This window comes from Mercenaria mercenaria, chromosome 15, assembly GCF_021730395.1.
Source record: "Mercenaria mercenaria strain notata chromosome 15, MADL_Memer_1, whole genome shotgun sequence".
NCBI lineage: Eukaryota > Metazoa > Mollusca > Bivalvia > Venerida > Veneridae > Mercenaria > Mercenaria mercenaria.
In genome coordinates, this window is record NC_069375.1 from 37,744,617 (window position 1) to 37,769,960 (window position 25,344).

The 25,344-nt window shown below is 35.2% G+C and overlaps 1 protein-coding gene across 1 annotated transcript; it reads right to left on the reverse strand.

Moving 5' to 3' along the window:
- Positions 1–4,377: 4,377 nt before the first annotated feature.
- On the reverse strand, positions 4,378–24,378 carry LOC123551419 (protein odr-4 homolog). Its single transcript, XM_053524186.1, has 8 exons — positions 24,246–24,378; positions 17,135–17,326; positions 14,440–14,535; positions 13,208–13,311; positions 11,725–11,761; positions 10,768–10,905; positions 8,217–8,387; positions 4,378–4,455 (listed from the first exon to the last, which is right to left on the reverse strand). Exons 1-8 carry the CDS (start codon positions 24,339–24,341, stop codon positions 4,378–4,380), a joined length of 912 nt encoding a protein of 303 aa, XP_053380161.1. The 5' UTR covers positions 24,342–24,378.
- Between the last annotated feature and the right edge of the window lie 966 nt (positions 24,379–25,344).

Below are 25,344 nucleotides of genomic sequence, written 5' to 3' on the forward strand. Positions count from 1 at the left end.
TTTTTGGTTTGCAACCCGCATGGATCCCGCCAGCCTGGCATCGTTTTCAGTTTGGGCAGAAAACCATTGGTGTTCGTAACAGTTTTCTAATTGCAATGAATTTGAAAGTGAAAGCTTTGGGGTTTGACCGAATGTTTCAGATGTGAAAGGGTGGGTTCCCGGAAACCTTTTCTGGTCGCCAAAACCACTATGTTGGGTTTTTCATTTGGGATGGCTCAAATGTAGATTGTCTTAAAAGTGTAGATTTTTATATTACATGCCCATCTTTGATCCTTTTTTTGGGTTTTGCAAGTTAAAGAATCAAAGGAAGAAGGGCCCGAGTGGGGGGGAAAAGATTGATGTACTGACAGTATAGTTACCCGTTTCAGTTTTTTTTTGTTTTTTTTTTAAAAAATTTTTTTAAAACAGCTCGTTTTTACCAAAATATTTTATCAGGATACGATTAAAATTTTTTTCCCGTTTCAAAAAAAAATATTTTACAAATTGTGATGATACGGGGCATTTAGCAGGTTTGGGAAATTCTGCATTTGAAAATTTACGTTAAATTTTTCCCCTTATTTAAATTTTTTTATAAAAAAATTGTTTCGTTTCGTGGGAAAAAAGCCAAACTAGGCGATCTACTTTCGATTTCAAAAATACAAGAAAATACAATTTAATTTTTTCGCCCCATTTGTTTATTTCTCGAAAAAAAATTTAAAAAAAATTTTTAATTTCAGTAGTAACTAAAAAAAACCAGTAAGAGTTTTCTTCCCTAATTTTTTTTCTGGGTTTTCTGACTGCAAAATTCAACCCCAAACATAAAATTTATTGAAATTTATATGATGGGTGTTTAGTTCAATGGGGAGAAATTTTTGGGTGATCGGCTATGGTTTCCCCCAACGCATCCCGGGCGATTCAGAAATTTTTTTTTTAAAAAAACTTTTTGTGCGTTTCTGTTTAAATTTTATAGTTTTTTTCGTTAAAATTTTTAGACATGCTTTTTTGAATTTTTTCTTTCACGTAATTTACGGGGTAATACGCATTTATTTGGGGGGCCTTGTTGAATATTTTTTGTTTTTTTCGCTGGTTTTTAACCCAAACTTTGTAAGCCTGCCCCAATTCTTAAAAATGCACATTTTTGCTTAAAGGGGTTACATTGAGTATTGCACAAATTTCAAGTATAAAAAATGTCAGGGTTACATGTATATTGGTCATAGGGAAAGGGAAAGGGGCACAAAATTTAAATTCATTCTGCAGTGAACTGTTTGAAAATTTTAGAAATTAATGGAACTACATCCCTTCCGTGTTTTTTTCGGGGCCCCTTTAGAGAATCGCCCCAAACAGCAAGGATCGTCAAAAGGCCTTCAAACCCTTTTTCCCACTCAAAAAAAAAGGGTTTTGTCTTGGTTTTAGGTTTCCCGCAAAATAATTCTCCCTTCAATTAAATTACTTGCAGGTCTTTTTGTTGTCAGGTCAAGGGGCTTTTTCCCTTTCCCGCGATTTTCCAGTAACTCTTGTTTCCGGCCTGTAAAGTACATGAAGTTAAAAACTAGACAAAACAATCCCCTTTTGAAATTTTTCTGCCTACAAATCTTAATAAACAGTTAAAAAAAAATCTTGACCTTTTTTGAAATCCCTTACTATTTTTGTAGTGTGATAAAATCAAGATTTTATTCCTTTAAAAGATCTTTCCTTTTTTAAAATTTTTTTTAATCTTTTTTCTTAAAAGAAAAAAAAAAGCATGAGGGAAAGCTTAAAAAAGTGGGAAAAGGGAGTAAGAAAAAATATCAAAGGGTTTTTTTTAGATTTACCTTTTGGGAAACACAGGGCACGCAAACATTTGCCAAATGTCATGCATCTCCCAAAATAGGAATGTGGCATAACTTAACTGAGTTAAATTGTATTTTAAAGTTTTATCAATCACTGAAAACAGTGTTTTCCTTTTTAAATTCTGCGGGTTTTTTATCAGTGAAACTTTTAGGCATTCAGTTCTATCTGATGCCAAAGGGAGACTGAAAAAAAACCCCCGGGTGGTTTTTGTATTTTAAAACCATGTGTGTCTGAAACCAAAAGGGTTTAAAACATCATTGTGTTTATTAAAACCCGATGCGTTTCATTACATTGTATAAATCTCACACATTCCGAAAAATTTTCAAACAATTTCTTTTTTTTTATAATAAAAACTTTAAAAAAATTCCCTTTTGGGAAACATGAAAGGGAACCAAAAGAACAATTGCAGACTTGGTTTGGGCTGGTCTGTTCAGGGGAGGTAATGAAATGTGCAACACCTCTCCCCTTTCCCCCCTTTTAAAAGCCATTTTATTACATTTTGGAATATTAAAGCTTTAAATTTTTTCAAAAACAACAAAAGGGTATGGAGTTCTAGTTTTCAACTGTAAGGGGGCGGGAAAGTTTTTCTTGGGAAGGAAAAAATCATATAAATTTTATATGTGTTTTAAAAAAATTGAAGTTGTGTTTGTTTGTTTAATTTTTTGTTTTGGGTTTGGGGTTTTAATTTTTTCCCTCGAACAAAAATTAAATAAAAAGGGGGACTTTCCAGTTGGTTTTATGGAGGAAGACCCCAGGTGCCCCTGTGCATTTTTATCATTTAAGGGGGACGTGGGAAGACCCAGGGGCCTTCCGTAATGGCCAGTGGGATGGGTTTTTTTTTCCCCCCCAAAAAATTCCCCCCCCCCCAAAAAACTCCCCCCCCAATTTTTCCCCTTTTTTTTAACCCCCCCCCCAGGTAGGGACAAGATATGTAAAGTCAGCGCCCAAAGGGAAAACCCCCAAAATGTGAACCCGCATGATTCCAGACCAGCCTGTGCATTGTGCTTTTTGGTCAGGATACTTGTGTTCACTTTCAAAGCTTATCGTGATTTAGAGAAATTTTTAGGGAAACCGCTGGGGCGACCCGAATTTCGTGGAGCCCACGCTGGTATGGTTCCTTTCTGGTCGAAAAAAGCACTTTGTTGGGGTTTTTTTCACGGTTTTGGGGTCATTTAATTTTTTTATTTACCGCTCTTCCTCAAAAAATCTGTATTTCATCACCCGAGAAGTTCACCTTGATTTAAACACTACGTTTACTATCTGGGAATACCTATAAAGAAAAAAAAAAAAACTTTCTTATTTCAAAATTGTTCCCCAATTTTTTCGGGGGTTTTTCTAATTATTTAAAATAGGGTGAAAGTTTTCAAAATGGGGTCGGGAAAGGTTTCTCAAGCAACTTTTTCGGTCAATTGTTAAAGGTTTTTGTTTCTTAAAAAAGGGGATTTTCAAATCTTTTAAACCTATAATTTTCCAAAACAGCAGTTTTGGGATGTTTTTTGGGAAAAAAAGGGAAAAGGTGGTTTTTGAAAAATAAAAGCGAGTAGTTTTGGCCCTTTTTTCCTGAGGAAACTTTTGGAAGAAAGTTGTAAAAAAAGGGAAATGGGGCATATTGTGAAAATGTCCTCAAAGGATTTAGGGCCCCAAATAATTTTTAAAAATAAAATTTTAAAAATTTAAAAAACCCTTCTTGATGGCAGAGTTTTTGGTATATAAAGAAAAAAAAACCATTTTAACCTTTAACTTCTTGTAAAACATTAACCTTAGAGCTTTGCGGTCTGGATCTTGAAAATTTACATTATTGGGTTATAGGGAACATTTGTGCCAAGTTAAATTTTAAAAAACCTTTATAAATGTCAGAGTTAAAGAAGGGGGCTTTAAAAAAGACCCCGTTTTTCCTTTGACTTTCAAATCGACCTTAACTTTGGGGCTAGGGGTTGGGTCTTGCGCATGACATATTGTTCTTTGGGTAAAAAATTTTTAAAAAAAGTTATTTCAAAAACCCACCTGGATGGCTGGGTTTTGGGGGAAAAGAACAGGGCCTGTTTAGCCTTGCCCCTTTAAAATGCCTTGACCCTTGGGCAACAGGGGTTCCCCCCCCCCGGGTCTTCTGCAGACCTATTATCTCATTATTGTGAACAATGATGCAAAGTTTTTTCAAAATCCCTTTCTGGATGGCAAAAGTTTTAGCCCAGACAAGAATTTTTCACAAACAACAGTCACCCTGGACTGACAGTGCGGGTTTTAAAATGCCCACCCTTTGGGGGGATAAAAAAAAGTATGTTATTATATTAAAAGAACTTTTTTAAAGGTTTATATATCTTCCACCTTGGGGTTACTGGCATGGGTTTTTTACCCCCATTGCAATTTGCGCATTCAAAAAGCTTTTCATTGGATGCAGCCAAATTTAATTTTAAAAAGGGGCCTGGAAAAATTTAAATTTTTTAAAGAGGAGAAAAGCTTAAAAATTTGCAATTAAGATTGAGAAAAAATTTCTTTTGAGGGGAAAAAACCCGACTAGTTACCGGGTTTTTCCCTTTAAACCCTTTGCTTTAATGGTTTAAAATTGCTCTACCCTGTTGTGCCCCCCTTAAAAAGTTGTGTAGAAGTTGTCTCAACAACTGGTGCTGCTGGTGGGCATGGGTTTGACTGAAATTTACATATTAAATGATTTCTGTTTGTTAAAGAAATGCAGAAATAATTTTTTTTGATGATCATGTGAAATGAATGACAGAACCCAACAGGCAAGCCCATGAATTTGTATTTAATTTAGTAGCTTACAGATCATTTTCCTATCATATTCTGTCATTCATTTCTTATGCAGTCAAGCTTGTTTGCTCAAACTCAATTTTTTTTTTTTTTTTTTTTTTTTTGTTGGGTTTAACGTCGCACCGACACACGATAGGTCATATGGCGACTTTCCAGCTTTTTAATGGTGGAGGAAGACCCCAGGTGCCCCTCCGTGCATTATTTCTTCACGAGCGGGCACCTGGGTAGAACCACCGACCTTCCGTAAGCCAGCTGGATGGCTTCCTCACATGAAGAATTCAACGCCCCGAGTGAGGCTCGAACCCACATCGATGAGGGGCAAGTGATTTCAAACTCAATTGGACCGCCAAATTCACTCAAGTTATCAATAGTTCAAGCCATTGAACAACATACATTATACAGGGACTTCACCAGGACCTAACCATGAGTTTAAGCTAAGGGCAGTGCTCGAATTATCCGAGTTTGAGCAAAGTTCGACTGTATTTACATAAATTTTCCTTTCCTTTGGTTGACAAGTTGTGTTTTTTACACATTGCACAAATTGTGTTGTATTTAACATTTGAATGAACTTCCCTGTCATGCAGTACACCAAACATGACAACTGTTACATCATTTATGGAATTCTCTGATAACACGCATACTGTAAAATCATTAATATTCTTGGGGGACAAATTTTTGTGGATTTCGTGGTTGAGTCAATCCACAAAATTTAATCCCAATGAACAAGTAAAATTTCCATTCATTTTATGTTCAAAAGTTGAAATCCATGAATTCATATCCCTACAAAATTGCACTCTTGACAAAAACCACGAAATTTTGTGCCCACAAAATTAAATCATTTCACAGTATACCATAAAAGCAGCAGCACAATCACCAAGGAGCACTACTGTAGTTTCAGTACATTTCCTTTTGTGTTTCAAGCAAACTGAACATCATAATTTTTAATGGGACCAATTTGGAGAATATTTGTATATAGTACAACACGCATTAAGAGACCACCTAGGCGAAGCTCAAAAAGTTGTCACTTAACACAAACAGTCCTTTGATACATCAAAATTTTTCTTAAGAAAAACATTACAAAAAGGAACTGAAAAAGTGGTTTCTTAATGCAAGTGGTTTCTTAACAGACGTGGTCTCTCTAACAAGTTTGACAGTACAGTTTTTCAAATATATTTTCCATGGATATAAGAGTCATCAGAAGATCTAGTCTGTGTACCTTCTACAAAATATTTACAACTTCTCTACATCAATCAGAGGCGGAGCACTAATGAATTCAGACAAAATGAGATAGCTATAATCTGTGGAAGTCTTATTTCATAGACTCTATTGTTTGCACCAATCCACATATTCAATTCCAAATAAAAAGTCTTGAATCATAAAAACCATTGATTAATGTCCCGCAAACAAAAGCGGTTCACAATGAAATCACGAAATTTTATAAAAACATCAGTAACTGATTTCTCAGTACCACCTTCAGATAACTTGTCAAAGATAATATTAGCTAACTTGCCAGTCACCTACACTATAGGGTATTCTATCACCCTCATTGCAACATGCTAATTCTGATGTAGCTAGCCAGAGAGGCTGTTAAGTGAGGTGGCATAAATTACTGTGTACTTTTTGTACAATTGGCATCAGAAAAATATCCAGACTTCTGTTACAAAATGTATTTTCATCACAAAGACAAAACACAATTTTGTGAACATACTCATGTGCAATGCTAATGATTTAAAGTCCTTTGAATGTTAATACTAATATATAGAGGATATTACATGAGTGTCTTTTCATATTGAATTTATTAAACAAGTTGAATAAAATAATAAAATGCGAGGCTCTTCCAAGCATTTTATCAATTTTATTCAACGAGTTTAATAAATTCAATGTGGAAAGTCACAAATGTAATATTCTTTTTATCACATGTTAGCCTTTCCTGTCGAAACATCAAAAATTCTACTTTCTTTTACTATATAAACAAGTCAATTTGACCAACGTCTAGTATACTATTATTGATGTCGACGTCAAAGCTTTATTACACTAGTGTATTATCATTTTTATTTAATGGCTTTATTACACTCCGGCGACGTCAAACATGTGATAAATTCATATATGTGTTCTTATAGCGGCCTGAAAAAGAGAGACAAAAGTCTTGTCATAAAATGTAACAGATCAAGTTTCTGTTAGTGGACGACCATAAAGACACATACTAATCAATAATTTTATATCAAAACCACTTTTTGACAGAAATGTTTTAATAATAACTTATTTTTCACATTTACTTATCTAACACTTCAGATTCATGTATATGTCTTTTACATCTACTTTTTCATGCAGAAAGCAAAGTAATGAGTAACAAGAGCTCATCGAACACGAAATGCCCCCCTTGATGCATTCAGTAATTGCACAAGGAACAGAAATTATTTGCTCACTGTAAACAAAAGTTCTACTGTTCTGGTTCAATGTGACATTGACCTTTGACCTACTGACCTCAAAATCAACAGGGTTCATCTGCTGGTCATGATCAACCTCCCTATTAAGTTTAGTGTTCCTAGGCCAGGGCATTCTCAAGGTATCGTCCGGAAAGGGTTTAACTGTTCCAGGTCAATGTGACCTTGACCTTTAACCTACAGACCTCAAAATCTATATGGGTCATCTACAGGTCATGACCAACCTCCCTATCAAGTTTCATGATCCTAGGCCCAAGTGTTCTCAAGTTATTGTCTGGAAACGGTTTAAATGTTCAGGGTAACTGTAACCTAGATCTTTGACCTACTGACTTTAAAATCAACAGGGTCATTTGCTGGTCATGATGAACCTCTCTATAACCTTTCATGACCCTTGGCCAAAGCGTTCTCAAGTTATCGTCCAGAAACCGTTTAAATGTTCCTGGCCAATCTGACCTTGAACTTTGACCAAATGACCTCAAAATCTTTAGGGGTCATCTGCTGGTCATGATCATTCCCCCTATCAATTTTCCTGATCCTAGGCCCAAGCGTTCTTGAGATATCGCCCAGAAACTGTTTTACTGTTCCTGGTGACTGTGACCTTGACCTTTGTCCTACTGACCTCAAAATCTATAGGGGTCATCTGCTGGTCATGACCAACCTCCCTATCAACTTTCACGATCCTAGACCCAAGCAATCTTGAGTTATCATCCGGAAACAGTTTAACAGTTGTATGGTCACTGTGACCTTGAACTCTGATACACTGACCTCAAGATCAATAGGGGCCATCTGCTGGTCATGACCAACCTCCCCATCAACTTTCATGATCCTAGGGCCAAGCGTTCTTGAGTTATCATCCGGAAACCGTTTAATTGTTCAGGGTCACTGTGACCTTGACCTCTGACATACAGATCTCAAAATCAATAGGGGTCATCTGCAGGTGATGACCAACCATCCTAGGCCCAAGCGTTCTTGAGTTATCATCCGGAAACGGATTGGTCTACATACAGCTTGACCGACCGACAGACTAACCGAAATCTGCAAAACAATATACCCCTCCTTCTTCGAAGGGGGGCATAAAAATAATCTGGCGAGTCTTCAAAACAATGAAACACCAGTACTTGAAATTGTATTTATTGTTTTATGTATTTCTACCATCAGGATTTTAAAAAGGAAAGAATTTCTTCCTTCTCAACTCACATGTTTGACAAGGATATTGCACTGATATGTTGTCTGAGATCTCTGTGACTTATCCTTGCCTTTACCCTTTTTTTCAACAGATTGGTCCAAAAGTTCTGTTTCCTTTCTTAGTTTACCATCAATCTGCACTAGACTGGTTCTTAATCTCTGACAAAATGGCTGTAAACCATTCTGAAAACAAAAATATAGAGATCATTAGTTTCTTTCAGTGTAAGATCAAATATCTTTTACCGACAGTTCACCAGAAGCAATATTTTCAAATGTGGCATAGCCATGAGTGAAAATATAAAATTCAGTACTCCTACATGAAAGAAAGTTTGAGTTAACATGTGGAACAAAATTGAGCAGCGCCATGAGAAAACCTACATAATGCCTTCGTGATCAGCATGGATCCAGACCAGTCTGCGCATCCGCGCAGTCTGGTCTGGATCCATGCTGTTCGCTTTCAAAGCCTACTGCAACTTGGGAAATTGTTAGTGAACAGCATGGATCCTGACCAGACTGCGCAGGCTCGTCTGGATCCATGTTGGTCGCAAAGCCACTATGCTGGTTTTCTCAATGCACGGCTCAAATAAATTTTTGGTCTATTCTTCTTCATGTTTTAACAAAATTTTACCTATTTTATAATATGTTACCAGTGACAAAATGCATATGTAAAATAGTGTCCTAAAATAAGCTTGAAATTTCGAAATATCTCAAAGCAAAGGCAAATATCTCAAAAATAAACACATAAACTTATTTGTCCCTATGACCGAACATGATTATGTAAATGTACAACTGTGATAAGTTTTATTTTGTTTTAGAAACTTATGCACAAGTCTATGTGTGCCCATAGGACTTTGGTTAGGTGAAATCCCAAAATCCCAATTAAAACAGAACCCTGTAAGGTTTGATGATACTTGGTGAAATATTTTTTGACATAAATTTGAGCAGAAGGTTCTACAGAATTATGTATGAACAAAGGCAAATCTAAGTGTTCCCAACAAAACTTAGGGGGGGCGGAGAGGGAGGATAAAAATGGCATTAATATTGTCATATTCCCATAACCTTCCATTACCAAACTTTTCAAATTGGTCTTGTAAAAAAAATAATCACACAAACACATCTTCCTATTAGCCTAATTTTCCCTGCATATTTCAAAATAAAAAATAAAAATATGGTTTAATCAAATTCTACATTGCAGAAACAATTTTGATCTCAACATGCAGAACTACTTCAAGAACAAATGAACTGCGCCATGAGAAAACCAACATAGTGGCTTTGCGACCAGCATGGATCCAGACCAGCCTGCGCATCCGCGCAGTCTGATCAGGATCCATGCTGTTTGCTTTTAAAGCCTATTGGAATTACAGAAACTGTTAGCGAGCAACATGGATCCTGACCAGACTGCACGGATGCGCAGGCTGGTCTGGATCCATGCTGGTCGCAAAGCCACTATGTTGGTTTTCTCATGGCACGGCTCAAAATATTTTTATTTTGACCTTTAACCTCCAAGTGTTATTTTGACCTTAGACCTAAATATCTTGGTAATTCACTTTGCCTCTTTGCATGCCTTTTTCATTATTTAAATGAATGATGCTTGTTTTATGAAAATCCTTCTACGATTAATAATACCTACAGTAAACAAAACTATTTGACCTTTGAACCCTGTGACCTTGGACCTAGTGACCTGAATCATGCCTGATTTTTGTCATATCATGATGGTGAACATTAAAGGTAAAGTAAAGTTTCTTGTGTAATGTGGGTAGTCGACGAAAGTCCCCAACTGGAATGGATGGAACAACTTACTTCCTGCCGAGCCCATGGCAGACGTCATATTTACCTTCCAAGCATCCAGTCTAGGCCGATACTGCTGGAAACAGTACCAATTTATGTAAATCCCCCAAGCACTGAATACTAGTCAGGATATCAGCCGCGATCCGGAATCGAACCCAGACCGCTGGCACTGAAGTCCAACCTGCTAATCACTGTGCCACTGACTCCCTAAAATTACGTGTACTTACTTAAAAATCTATTATTTTGAAACAGATATTTGACCTTTGACCTCAAACTGTTACCCTGACCTAGAACCTAGTCATATGGATCATCTGCTTTTGCATCATGTCAAGATGGTGAACATTTATGTGTAGTTATTAGAAAATCCATTTAAAGGTTTCAGACATAAGCACCTAGAACAGAATAACAGACAGATGGACAGCCTCCATATATTTTCCACCTAAAGTATAATAATTGTGTAATAAAAATATTATTAAATTCACATTGTGAAATATGTACTCCTTAGATCTGTTGTCGTGTAATACCAGTTCTTTAGTTCACACAATAACTCCGATGTAGAACCTATTCACATTTCTGGATACAATTTCCAGCTTTGATGTTGGAGGAAGACCCCAGGTGCCCCTCCATGCATTATTTCATCACGAGCGGGCACCTGGGTAGAACCACCTATCTTCCGGAAGCCAACTGGATGGCTTCTTCACATGAAGAATTCAATGCCCGACTGAGGCTCAAAACCACATCGCTGAGGGGCAAGTGTAAATCAGCAGTTTTGTACCTGTATTTGCTTAGCTAGTGATGTACTCTGTGATTTCTCTGGGATATCAACAGGGATATTAACACCGAGATTGGTCTCTAGACGATTCCATGTTTCTGTGAGCGACTGAAACTTCCATTCTGCTGGTCTAAATGTGCTCTGTAATATAGGTTTAAATATTTATTTCATATAGCTTCTAGCTTGTACATTTTATATAAGACAAATATTTATGCAAGCTACCAGAAATTCAATTTTGTAAAGGGCTGAATTATTCATCAGTTTCAAAGATGTTACTCCACCAGTACACTCTGACAGAGTGATCTGACCAGAGGGATAGAGCAAAACAGAGGCAGTAAAATCCATTACATACAGGCCTGTCCGGCGTACATAGCTTAGCTCTTTGCAAAGTCTGATTACTTAATGTGCCCAATGTATAGCAACATTACAGATGAAACTGTCTTTCCAGGAAAGAGCCAGTAATGGCCTCTTAAGTTAGGTGGGAGACAGTTAAGAACATCTACCTGGACTAGGGTTCAAAACCAGGATCTCTGTATTGACAGTGAAGCAATATATCACTGGACCACCCTCTCTCCCATGGTATACTATGGTATGCACGTAATATGCGCTTTGTGGGTCTATTATAGCATTCAGACTAATGTAATGTAATGGACTGAGTAACTGCCAATTTTGGGTAAGAGATACATGTTTATGTTTGAAGTACATGCAAGTCAAAAGTTTTTCCTGCAGCCAGAAGTTATACAGACCAGAAATTGTTATGGATGTATGTGTGACCACTCAGCCTAAAAAGTAACTTAAGGGTTAATAGACCCACTATCTAAACTTTAAACACACTAATTTATTCCATAACAAAATGAAAAACACAAAACTGCCACTCATTTCTTACATAAAAGACAAATACACAAGGTATACCTACAGTAAATATTTAGAGAAATCCTTAGTATTTTTTTTTTCACATACCTTTGGATCATTGACATCTATGGTCCGGCAGGTGTATCTAAAATTCATTAAGGACTTACACAATGAACACAATTCCTGATCTTTGAGTCAATTCAAATTAAAAATATTTAGTGTGTTTAATATATTTTGGCATGCAACTTCCACTTTATTTTTCATACCTGTTTCAAGTGCTTGCAGAGACATATCTGCCTCTGACATATGTATTAATACTGAAGCGATATCTATAAAATATCTAAATTCTGTCAGAACTGTATTTTACAGCATGACTAAATTAAATGCAGTTTACAGCTTTTTTATACATTTTACAGCCCAAATAATGCAATACAGAATTTTTCTACACATTTTACAGCATTAATGCCATGTTACATAGCTTTTCTACCTCGTTTAACACTACTGCATTACATAGTTTTTCTACCCGTTTAACAGCAAGACTACTGCATTACAGTTTTTCTACCCATTTAACAGCATAACTACTGCATTACATAGCTTTTCTACCCATTTAACAGCATGGCTACTGCATTGCATAGCTTTCTAACCATTTCACAACATGACTACTACATTACATTACATAGCTTTTCTACAGTTTACAGCATGACTACTGCATTACATAGCTTTTCTACAGTTTACAGCATGACTACTGCATTACATAGCTTTTCTACCCATTTTACAGCATGACTACTGCAAGTACATAGCTTTTCTACCCATTTAACAGCATGACTAATGTAATACATATATTTTCTAAACATCATACAGCACAAAAATTCATGTGGGATTTATTTTTGTGGATTTTGTGATTTAGTCAATCAACTAGAATTTAATCCCAATGAACAAGAAAAATCCCATTCATTTTATGCTCAGAAGTAAAAATCCACGAATTCATATCCCGACGAAATTGCCATTTTGACAAAAAACACGAAATTCCATGCCCACGAAATTAAATGATTTTACAGAACACAGCTTTTCTACACATTTTACAGACTACATAAATGCTTTGGAATCCTTAAATTCAACCTGCTTTAAACCATGCATACAACTCTACATGTACTTTACTTTTTATAATCTACTACCGTACGGCTCATAAGAGACTTCTTTCTTAAATACAAGAAATGATCCCTACAGTGAAACACTTCTCACTCAAACATGAGGACTAACTTGAGCAATTTATATGGTCCCCTGCTTATTTCCTTAGATTTCCTGTATTTGCATCACTTGAAATCATGAAAACTTCAAGCCATTTGCTTCTCCCCTTGTGAACTTTGAGTGATCCATGTTTTTTTTGTCCTCCTTTAACCTTTGATCTTGTAATACTTTAAGTAAATGAGCCGTGCCATGGGAAAACCAACATAGTGGCTTTGCGACCAGCATGGATCCAGACCAGACTGCGCGGATGTGCAGGCTGGTCTGGATCCATGCTGGTCGCAAAGCCACTATGTTGGTTTTCCTATGGCGCAGCTCAAATGCTCAGCACTCCTATGAAGGATACTTTTTTGTTGTAGAACAGATCTGTAGAAGCACCCTGTCTGTGACAGCTCCGGAAACTTCTGGCACGGGTGATTTTCTCTCCTGTTTTTGAATTGCAAACAAGATCTGAAATAACAAATCATTACATCCTAAATCAATATTCAGACACTTCATTTGTCTCTTTTAGTTGTATCTGTCCTATTTTTGGAATAATAAAATGTATAGCTAATTTGAAATGAAATAAAATATCCAGTTCTCTGGCCACCTTAACCAGGTGATTAAAATTGCTGATTTCCAATAAATTGCTCCTCATATCCATGAATTTGAGCTCTGCTTGTGATGTCATGTTACTTACTCAGATGGCCTACAGAAGGGCCGCCTAAAATAACTGTTTTTTTTACTCCTAACACTGAATTGCAAATTCTCTGGTATTTTATGTTAGTCCTGGTACATTTTTTGCAGTTATTGGTATTTTATGTTAATAATGATTCTTAATTGTCTTTCAATATGTTTTAACTCCTGGTCATTGTATATGTGATATTTGAAATTCTTAATTCGTGTTGTACCATACCATGTATTCAATCAATCAATCAATCAATCAAAGTCTAATGCTTCGTCAAAGTGGAACGTGAACTATATGTATAACAATTAATGAAAACTTCAGATCTTTTTGCCAGATTTTTTATGCAATCCAGTGCTTTTATCCAATACAGCCATCTCTTTTCAAAATAAACAAATTTAAACATATTAACAATTTCAGCATTAAAAGTTAATATTGTAAATTGTAATAAAGTGTAAAGCAGATAGAACTGAATGCTTATTATGATTCAGTTCAATTTTGTTAACAGAAAGAAAAATTAAAAACTTCATTCAAATATAAAATTTAATGTTGAAATTTTTATAACCATTAACCATGACAAAGCGAAAACTTTGAATCTGCTAGATAACAATAAAGGTATTTCAAAGAAAATTTACCATTTAAAATGGAACATTTGGCATTGAGAATTCTAAATTCGTAATAATTAAATGAATAAGTATAAGGAATAATATAGTAAGCAAATCAAATTGACAATTTATCATTGTGAATGAAGCATAATTATAGTATGATTTCTGAAGAATACTGACCTTGAAGCTCCACCCAGACCTACCCTGACTTGCATATGATCATGCACTTATTAAAGCCCAGTTAAAAATTCCAGTTCTCGATCTAGACCAACATTAAATTTCAAAGTTCTGAGATTCATAAGAAATTACCTGTCTGAGTTTTGCTTGTGATTTTTCAATCATTTTGTCTGGTGCAACAGCAAAAATTCCTATTACGCTCAGTCCTCCTGGTAACATCATTGTAACCTATAAATATAATTTATATCATGCTCAGTCCTCCTGGTAACATCATTGTAACCTATAAATATAATTTATATCATGCTCAGTCCTCCTGGTAACATCATTGTAACCTAAAAATAGAATTTTTATCATGCTCAGTCCTCCTGGTAACATCATTGTAACCTATAAATATAATTTATATCATGCTCAGTCCTCCTGGTAACATCATTGTAATCTGTAAATAGAATTTATATCATGCTCAGTCCTCCTGGTAACATCTTTATATTTATAAATGGGATAAATAGCATGCTTAAGCAAGTCCTCTCGGAAGCATCACTGTTTCTGTATTTCTGTATATTTGACAGCGTAGGACCAGTTACAGTATAGAACACCGGGGGGAGGCGCTAGTAGTAATGGAGGGCTGACTTAAAGGCCTGTACTGTCTTTGCGCACACTATTTGGTCTTCCAGTTGGTTCCAATCCTGTGTCGCTTTTACAAAGAATGAGTTACGTAATTGCTCAGTTTTACAATGTTTAACTTGAAAGCCACGTGAATTATTTATTACTTGTTTTTCAAGAATATTTTTTGACTCGCAGTCTGTAAATTTCCTAATTTTTATGTGCCTTCTCTGTTTCGCCGGATGCAGATATTCCGATGGTGGTAGTGCTGGCACCAGACCCTCAGCCACCTTGAATAGGATGATCAGTCGGTTCGACTGACGGCGTTGCTGAAGAGTTGGCAGTTCCAGCGTACTCAACATCCTTGTTACACAGCCCACATCTCTGGATTTGTAATCGCCTGTTATAAATCTAGCCGCTTGACGCTGAACTTTTTCTAATTTATCAATGTTATACTTTTCCCATGGGTCCCAGATGATTGATCCATAGTCCAATATTGATCGTACCAATGAAATGTAAGCAGTTTTACGGCATTCAAGTGGACAATAACGTAAATTTCTTCTAAGGAGTGCCATTGTAGAGTTTGCCTTTTTTGTTATTTTACTTATATGTGTTGACCAACGTAGATCTTCAGCCAGTGTTAGTCCTAAGTACGGATTTTCTGGTACTTGCTGGAGAATATGTCCACATAACGAATAGAAGTGTGGGTTTTTATTATTGACACTTAAAACATAGCATTTCTTAGTGTTGAATTTCATTCCCCAAGTGATAGACCATTTTTCCAGCTCTAATAGATCTTTCTGAAAGATGTTGTAATCTTCCTGGTTTCTAATTTTCCGATATAATAGGCAGTCATCTGCAAATAGGCGTACCTGTGATTTAACGGATATCGGGAGGTCGTTAATGTGACACAAAAAGAGCAGCGGTCCGAGGACTGTGTCCTGCGGAACTCCAGAGTCGACTGCACATTTCTGGGAGGTTTCACCTTCTACAACTTGCATATGTCTTTCCATTAAGAATGACTTTAACCACAATTGTATAGATCCAGTTATACCATAGCTGTTTAGTTTAGATAATAATTCCTTGTGTGGTACTGTATCAAAGACTTTTGAGAAATCTAGAATGATTACATCTGTTTGGTGTCCTTCATCATTGAAAGTTAATAAATCATTAAGAGTTACTAATAACTGTGTTTCACAAGAAAAACCACTACGAAATCCATGGTTCAGATTTGTAAGTATTTTATTCTGTTCTAGATGGTTTAGAAGATGCTTGCAGATAATGTGTTCTAATGTCTTAAAAAGCACGGAAGTTAGTGAAACAGGTCGATAATTTTCCGCCAAGTGCACATCACCTTTTTTGAAAACAGGAGACACATTTGCGTTCAACCAGTCATCCGGCAACGTGCCTGTATCTACCGACTGTTGAAAAATACAACTTATTCCGACTGATAACTGTTTAGCACAACTTTTCAACATGACGTTAGGTATACAATCAGGACCAACAGCCTTGGCCATATTTAATACACTTAATAATTTTTCAACCCCACCTGGTGTAATTTTTAGATCCGGCAAGTCGTTGTGATTCATCTTTGGGATAGACGGAATGTTACGATCGTGACACTTTGTAAAAACTGAACTGAACTGTTCCAGGAGAATTTCTGCTTTTGCTTTACTATCGTTCAAAAGTTGACCCTTCTTCTTTAATGTAACCTATGGACAGATTTAATATCATAATAAGTTTTCCTGGTAACACCATTGTAACCTATTAATAGAATAAATAGCTTCTCAGTCCTCCTGGTAACACTTATGTAACCTATTAATAGAATAAATAGCATGATCACTCCTCTTGGTAATATCATTGTAACCTATAAATAGATTAACATGTATCATGCTCAGTCTTCCTGGTATCATCAGTTAAACTATAATTACCTCCTTTTGTAAAACTCAGTACTCATAATGACAAATCTCAGTGCAATGTACTCTATTTTTATGGCAATCATTACATTCCAGATATGAACTTGTTTTTCAAATTTACTGTTAAGTAATAATTTGTCTGAAATAGGGTGAGCACAGCTTCCAACACCATATATAGATGTGTAACACTTTAATTTAATTAGAGATCATTGCATGTATCATAGACAAGGGTTCTGGTACATCTGAACTGTACTATAATTATCAAATTTCTATTTTATATAAATCATTTAACTCCGCAACTAGAACCGTACTTGTTTAGCATGTGTAGAAGCCCATAATTCATTCATAGCTTCAAGGCTTGCTGGCTTGGTCTGTGACTTCCGTCTTTTCCTGGTTGATGTCTCGGCGCTCGCAGCATTATCTGCATCATCATCAGCGGCCTGATCTTCCATTGGTTCCGGTGTGCGCACAAGATGTACAACATAATCCTTTGGGCTCGACAGCTGAAACAAAAAAAATGTCTTTTAATGATCATGCTTAATATAATATACTAAAATCCAGATGACCTGTATGATATATCTTATGGTGCAGCTAATGATCCCGCCCATCAGTCTCTAAACCGTACCGTCCCAGACGAAACACTTCCCAGTAATAATCCATTCTGATTGTTGGGCAGGTCTCAAAACATGGGCTAAATGCCCGCATTTTTCAAGGTTTGAGCAATCAAAATATAGAAAATATATTAAGAACAGAGGTCAGAGACCACATGAATTCCTCCACAGTGTGCCCAGATGCTTTAGCCATCTATGCTAGAGTGATCAATTGTATTTTTTTAAACAAAAGGTTGCATCCAGAATGGGCCATAATTCAGCCAAAATATTTGAAAGAGTTATGTACTCTTGCCTACAGATGGAAATCATGATGATAAGCAATAGTCCAAAGTTTCAAAGCTACGTGTCAAATAGTTTTAACAAAACATGGACTTGTACAAAAATTGTACCAATTTTCAAGTTCAAAAAGGGCCATAATTCAGCCAAAATAGTTGACAGAGTTATGTACTCTTGTCTACTGATAGAGACTGTTATAATAAACAAGTGATAAAAGTTTCAAAGCCATATGTCAAACACTTTACACAAAATGTGAAGTGGTACGAAAAACGTAACCAAGATTTCTAAGTTAAAAGGGGCCATAATTCAGCCAAAATCCTTGATGGAGTTATGTACTCTTGCCTAAATGATGGTACATAAGCGTTGAAAGTTTCAAAAATTTATCTCAAAAGACTGTCAAAATGTGGACTGGTACAAAAAACTTAACCAAGGTGTGAGTACTGTGATGCCGTGGTGAGGATATAGCTCTAATTATTCTGCCAATAGTTGAACTTAAAATGCAATTGTCCCCTGTCAAAACGTCCCGAGCCGGACAACAAAGCCATAGGAATTCCACAGCCCTGGTTCATAGTCCTAAAGTACAATCCCTGACAGCTTCTAGGGATATGGGATCCTTATCCTTAGGGCAGTGGCTACGATTACGGTACCGTAATCCTAGCCTCCGGTTCTAGGATTACGGGAGTTCCGTATTCCTAGACAACTCTATGAGAATAGGCTAGGATTACGGAAGTATTTAAGAGGCATCAAAGTTATGTTAGGATATCCATAAATGACATTGTAAACTTACTCATTTCACTTAATTTCACTAAATATTTCGTGCTATTGATCGGCCGTTTTGGGTTAGTATAACCTTAATGGCGGTGCGCGGAAATATAGAATTATCTATGTTTCGTATATACCATCATCAAGTCAGGTCTTTAATAACATACAATATATGGTTATAAATCATAAAATTCAATGTAGAATCTATAGATTTTTTTTAAATCTAACTTTGACACTCATATTTCTAATATATATCCGCGCGCCGCCATTAAGATTATACTAACCCAAAACGGCGGATAGAAAACACGAAATAATAAGGCAGGCATGAAAAATTAAGTGAAATAAGTAAGTTTACAACATCATTTATGCGTGTCCTAACATATACTTTATGCCTCTTAAAATACTTCCGTAATCCTAGCCTATCCTCATAGGTTTGTCTAGGAATAAGGAACTTCCGTAATCCTAGAACCGGAGGCTAGGGTTACGGTACCGTAATCGTAGCCACTGCCTATCCTTAGGGAAGTGGCTATTCCTACGGTCCCGTAAGAATAGCCTCACAGGCTATTCTTACGGCTCTCCCGTAAGAATAGTGAAATAGCCCGCAGGTGGCTATTCCTACGGCTCTAAAGACAGTTTGTATGTCCACCTTGTATTGCATTGTACTGAATTAATTCAACTGGTATATTTTCGAACAAATGGTTTACTTTTCAGTTTCACGCCCAGGGCGCCCCCTCCCAAAAATTTGACCAATTAAGCTAATTCTCTTAACAATCTTTTGACAACGAGTCAATTTTAGCTGTGTCCTGCAGTTTTGTAGTTGTTTGTGAGGTTTTAACAACCACTTTTTTTTAAAAAAACACACACACACACACACACACACACACACACACACACAAACGTTGTTTAACATTTCATTTCATGGAACTGGGTTTGTTATAGGTCGGCTGACTTTCAAAATGTACGCCGCCCTAGCTCCCGTCCCCACTCTAAAAATGCTTCCTACGTGCCTGGCAAGCGCCTGGATTCTTCCTCTAGTACCAGAAAGGCTGGAAAATCATCAAATGACACATTTTCCTGTCAATGTTATGTTAAGCATTTTCACACACAATATGTAGCTGTCCGGCAATGAAAGCCTTAATGCATGAATATTTGAACACCACCCGAAAGAAAATGCACCTACCTTCCAATCAAAATTTAACAGTGACTTAATGATAATGAACATGTAATGGAGGCCAAATGCAAGTGGTATTAGAAAACTTATTTTTCCTTGAAAAGATCAAATTTTTATGCAGCTTCTTTAAGCCACGTCCTTTAACAAGTGCATGTACTTATTTCACATCTGCCAAATAAGTATCTATTGTGAAATTGGCGAATTCACCCAGATTTTCCCCTTTTCAATAAAAACATGAAAATGTACTCAGAATGTGAAACATTGTTTTATAAGAAGACTTATAATATTTTCTACATGTTCACAAGCACAGGCAGTAATTGTGGTCTAAACTGAAGTAAAACTCTTAAAAAGAAACTTTGAAAAATTAAACAAATTCCTTGAAAAACAGTACAAACTATTTTCTGATGAATTGTTCTTCCACCGCTATAAACCATTTATCTACCTGGTACTAACAACATACCGGTAATTATTGGTTTTTAAGTTCAGTGATTTGAATATTACTCCCTTTTCTTTAAAACAATGTAAAATAACACTTACATATCTTAAAGACGATTATCTCTAAGTGAACTGAAAAAATAAGGCAATTAATTTGGATGGCAAGATATGGGAACCACAAACTGTGGTTTGAAATGAAATGATAATATTTTTTACCAAAGTGCTCCCTGTAATCTTTATGACTTTATGACTTGATTTTGCATGTCGATGACCATCTGGCAAAATCAACACCCGTATATACTTTTCGTTTCTAATTAATACTTAGTATAAGTATATTTTTTCTTGAAAATTGGCATGCACAGAATGTCAGACGGTTTGACCCCTTGACAGTTTGACCCCTTAAATTTTTTTACCAAAGATGACACCTTGACCCCTTAGTGACACTTTGACCCCTATTTTCAGTGACACCTTGACCCCTACTTTTTTTTATTTGACACTTTGACCCCTTAGATTTTTTGTGGCTAGGGGTATATTCTTCTGCAGTTTAATTTCTTAATGTGCATGTAAGTCATTGATAAAAGCTGTATTGATGGACTTGTACAAGTTCTAGGCTATGAGTAGGTGACAAAGTATGGTTTATGAGTGTTAGTATTATTAACAATGATGTTTCACAAACGTTTGCAGTTATCTAAAAAATTATTTAGATGAAATTACTAATCATGTTAGTAATTAGATATAAATAACTTCATTTACTAATTGAAATAATAAAATAACTCTCTGTTCGAAACTTCTCATTTACTGGTATACTACTTTATTCATAAATGTACATTTTTATAAATAAATACAAGTAACGCTAAACTATTTACATGAAACAGAAAACATAAATATAAAACATTATACAAAAGACAGAAGACTGTAAAACATAAAAATCAAACAAAAGACAACAAAGACACAAACAAGAGGACCATGATGGTCCTGAATCGCTCACCTATCCCCACATGACCCAGTGTTGAACTGAGTATAACGTCGTTATTTCTATTATTTGACATAGTGACCTAGTTTTTGAGCACAAGTGACCTAGATATCATCAAGATAAAAAATTCTGACCAATTTTCATGAAGATCCATTGAAAAATATGGCCTCTAGAGAGGTTACAAGGTTTTTCTATTATTTGACCTAATGACCTAGTTTTTGGAGGCATGTGACCCACTTTTAAATTTGACCTAGATATCATCAAGGTGAACATTCTCACCAATTTTCATGAAGATCTCGTGAAAAATATGGCCTCTAGAGAGGTCACAAGGTTTTTCTATTTTTCGACCTACTGACCTAGTTTTTGACCGCAAATGACCCAGTTACGAACCTGACCTAGATATCATCAAGCTGAACATTCTCACCAGTTTTCATGAAGATCCATTGAGAAATATGGCCTCTAGAGAGGTCACAAGGTTTTTCTATTTTCAGACCTACTGACCTAGTTTTTGACCCCACGTGACCCAGTTTCAAACCTGACCTAGATATCATCAAGGTGAACATTCTGACCAATATTCATGAAGATCTCATGAAAAATATGGCCTCTAGAGAGGTCACAAGGTTTTTCTATTTTTAGATCTACTGACCTATTTCTTAACCCAATGTGACCCAGTTTCGAACTTGATCTAGATATTATCAAGCTGAACATTCTGACCAATTTTCATGAAGATCCATTGAAAAATATGGCCTCTAGAGAGGTCACAAGGTTTTTCTATTTTTAGACCTACTGACCTAGTTTTTGACCACACATGACCCAGTTTCGAACTTGACCTAGATATCATCAAGCTGAACATTCTGACCAATTTTCATGAAGATCTATTGAGAAATATGGCCTCTAGAGAGGTCACAAGGATTTTCTATTTTTAGACCTACTGACCTAGTTTTTGACCACACGTGACCCAGTTTCGAACTTGACCTAGATATCATCAAGCTGAACATTCTGACCAATTTTCATGAAGATCTTGTGAAATATATGGCCTCTAGAGAGGTCACAAGGTTTTTCTATTTTTAGACCTACTGACCTAGTTTTTGATGGCACGTGACCCAGTTTCGAACTTGACCTAGATATCATCAAGGTGAACATTCTGACCAACTTAAGGTTATTGAATTATTATGATTAATTAAATCACTTTAATGTTTTGCTCACATTTTCTGTAAAGTTAATTCACTATCTTCGAACTTTTAAATATATTCAACTTAGATAAAAAAAAAAAACATTTTGATTTTAAGGAATTTTCATAAAAAATTAGCCTGATAACCTTTAACACCATACATTTCAATTAATATACAATACCTACTAGTTACATGTTGTGAAGGTGAGACCCCATTAGGTAACATGTTTATTGTATTGTACCTAGATTAGAGTAATTAGGGGCACACTTCAGTTTACTGTGCAGTGTAATCCAATTATCACACCTCAGTAAGTTTTTAATCCAATCACCACCCTATTGATGGAGTTCAAGTATGCCTTTAAACAATAAATTAAATGATAGATAAATTTGATAATCTGTTTAAGAATAATTGTAATTGATGTTATTTTTGAATAATTTTATATTTGAAATTAGTTTAATATTGAAATATCATTTTTATGAAAATACATTGAAAAATTGATAAACGTGAAATAAAATGCTATTATAATAAGTGTTAGACTTTAATTGCTCAAATCTTATTAGTGAAATTTTACACTCCACAAAATATATATTCATTTACATGAATAAATCAACAAACACATCCTTGATATTCTATCTATTCTGACTGCAATACCTACAATACTATTATACTTAGTAAATCTTATAAAATCATTTTGCATATATTTATCATTGACATTTTTTAATGCAACAAAACATGTTGTAATGTACAATTATATAAACACTGCTTTGTGTGATAAAATATGTCCTTGGGTTGTCCAACAACTCTTATAATATTTATAGCTTAGTGGAAAATAATTGCATTCATTCCAACATCTTATCAAACATAGCCAAATATGTGTAATTCCGACAAACATCTCAAATGAATAAGTCAGATTCAATTTATTATGATTAAACAGAACATTAATTAGACAATGCAGTCCAGATACACAAATGAATTTACAAAATACAATATCAGTTTGACTCAGTTAGATATTAATATAACCATGGTAATATAGAGATATAGAGCTAACATTTTACACTTACCTGACTGACATGTTCTATGAGTCCATCTTTATCTTATAATTACTTGCAAATTAGCCCACTTACATAAAATTGAAATCAATGATTTCTTTGATTCAAAGTCATTCTATATTTTAAAACAGCATTTATACTTACCATTATATCATTATCGCCTTTTTACATATTCTTTGATGTGTCTTGTTATGTCAAAATCTTCAAATAATGTGATTAAAATTGTATTTATTTTCTGATGTCTGTTCCTTTTAAAACACTAAAATAATGTTAAATATTTGAGCCAGAATATCTGTCAATATTCAACAAAAACTGTAAAAGCTAACTATAAATACTGCACATTGACATATAACATGTAAATTTTTCACTTAAACCAAAATTTCTGCGTATACAGTAGAATCTGGCGAAATCAACACCCGTATACGTTTTTCGTTTCAAAACCACATTATATATAACTATTTTTTCTTGAAAATTGACATGCAAAGTTCTCTCTCGATGTGATACTAAAAGGTAAACAATTTGTTCGAAAATATACCATTTAAATTAATTCCGTACAATGCAGTTCAAGATGGACATACAAAACTGTCTTTAGAGCCGTAGGAACAGCCACCTGCGGGCTATTTCACTACTCTTACGGGAGAGCCGTAGGAATAGCCTGTGAGGCTATTCTTACGGGACCGTAGGAATAGCCACTTCCTATCCTTAGACACAAGTTCCTTTTTAAACAGACAGTGGCTAAAGATTTGGAAATAAATTTGAATACCGAAAATGATATTATAAAATAAATGGAATCCCGATGATGACATAATATTTGTTGTTAAAAATGTATTAGTATCTATTCATTGCATTCCTACAAGCTACTGGTACGAAACTTCTAGCCGGAAACTGTCACAGCAAAATCAATATCAGGCATGGTCACCCTGATAATATTATTCCAAATAGCCAGCACTATGTTAATGGTTTGTGAGAATACCTTTCCTATCACAAGACCAAGATACCATGTCTCTGAACGTTGTAATTTTTCAACATATGCTTGAATTTTCTCGTCGGCTAAAAACGTTCGTCCCATCTTGAAGTAAGCCCAATATAATTATATTGCCTCAACGTGCTCTCATTAAGATTACGCACTTCATCAAACCCAAAGAAAATAAACTAGAAACGACAGCAGTGGAGTTTAAAATAGACAAGAAAAAATAACAATGCAGAATAAGAGGTCATTTAACTTTATAAAGTTATAAACGATATTTTACTTCAAGTGGAACTGGATTGTACAACAGAGCAGAGTGGACAATATTATGTTGCCGAAATTTTCTATGAGGCGTCGAAATTGAATAGCTAGATTCTAATTTGCTTTACAAATTGATCGAAACAAAAAATAAGTATATTGTTTTCTCTTATTTTCAGGGACATAAGGGGTTATTTTATTCTCACTAACAGATTAACCATTTCATAAAGAGTATTTAGTTGTAGTTTTGTAAAAAAAAAAAAATAATTTTTCTTCAGATGGATCTATGAGATGTAACAGAAATTATCCCATTTAATAGTTTTGATACAGTATTTAATTGATACCAGCCCAAACTCAGAAATGGGCCAAGAGTTTCTCGCATTCCTTTGGGTTTAGATTGGACTCTTCAGCACAAACAACTTAAATTACCATGGTACAATAAAGAGATAATTTATTTTGCATGAAGAAATATGGCAACTTATAGCATAATGAATAATTAAGCAACTTAATTTGCTTACCCCACCATAATTAAAGTAAGGATTTTTAAAAAAAATAAAGCAAAAAGTCATGAGTTTTATCCATTTGTCTTCAAATTACTTGAAATTAATGTGTCAGTTTTGCCCCATATCTGTGTAGAAAACTTAAGTAACAAACATTATAATCAGCGCATGGAGGCCCCAAAATTATGCGCATGGAGGCCTCCAAATTATTCAACAGTATATAAGTTTTTTTTCATGGAAGCAAACTTCGCAAGTAACGTAACACTCTTTGAAAAATTGGTATTTTGTAATGTTTAGTAAAACTGTAAGTTGCAAAGCAAGCGTGGTAATTACACAGTTTCATATAA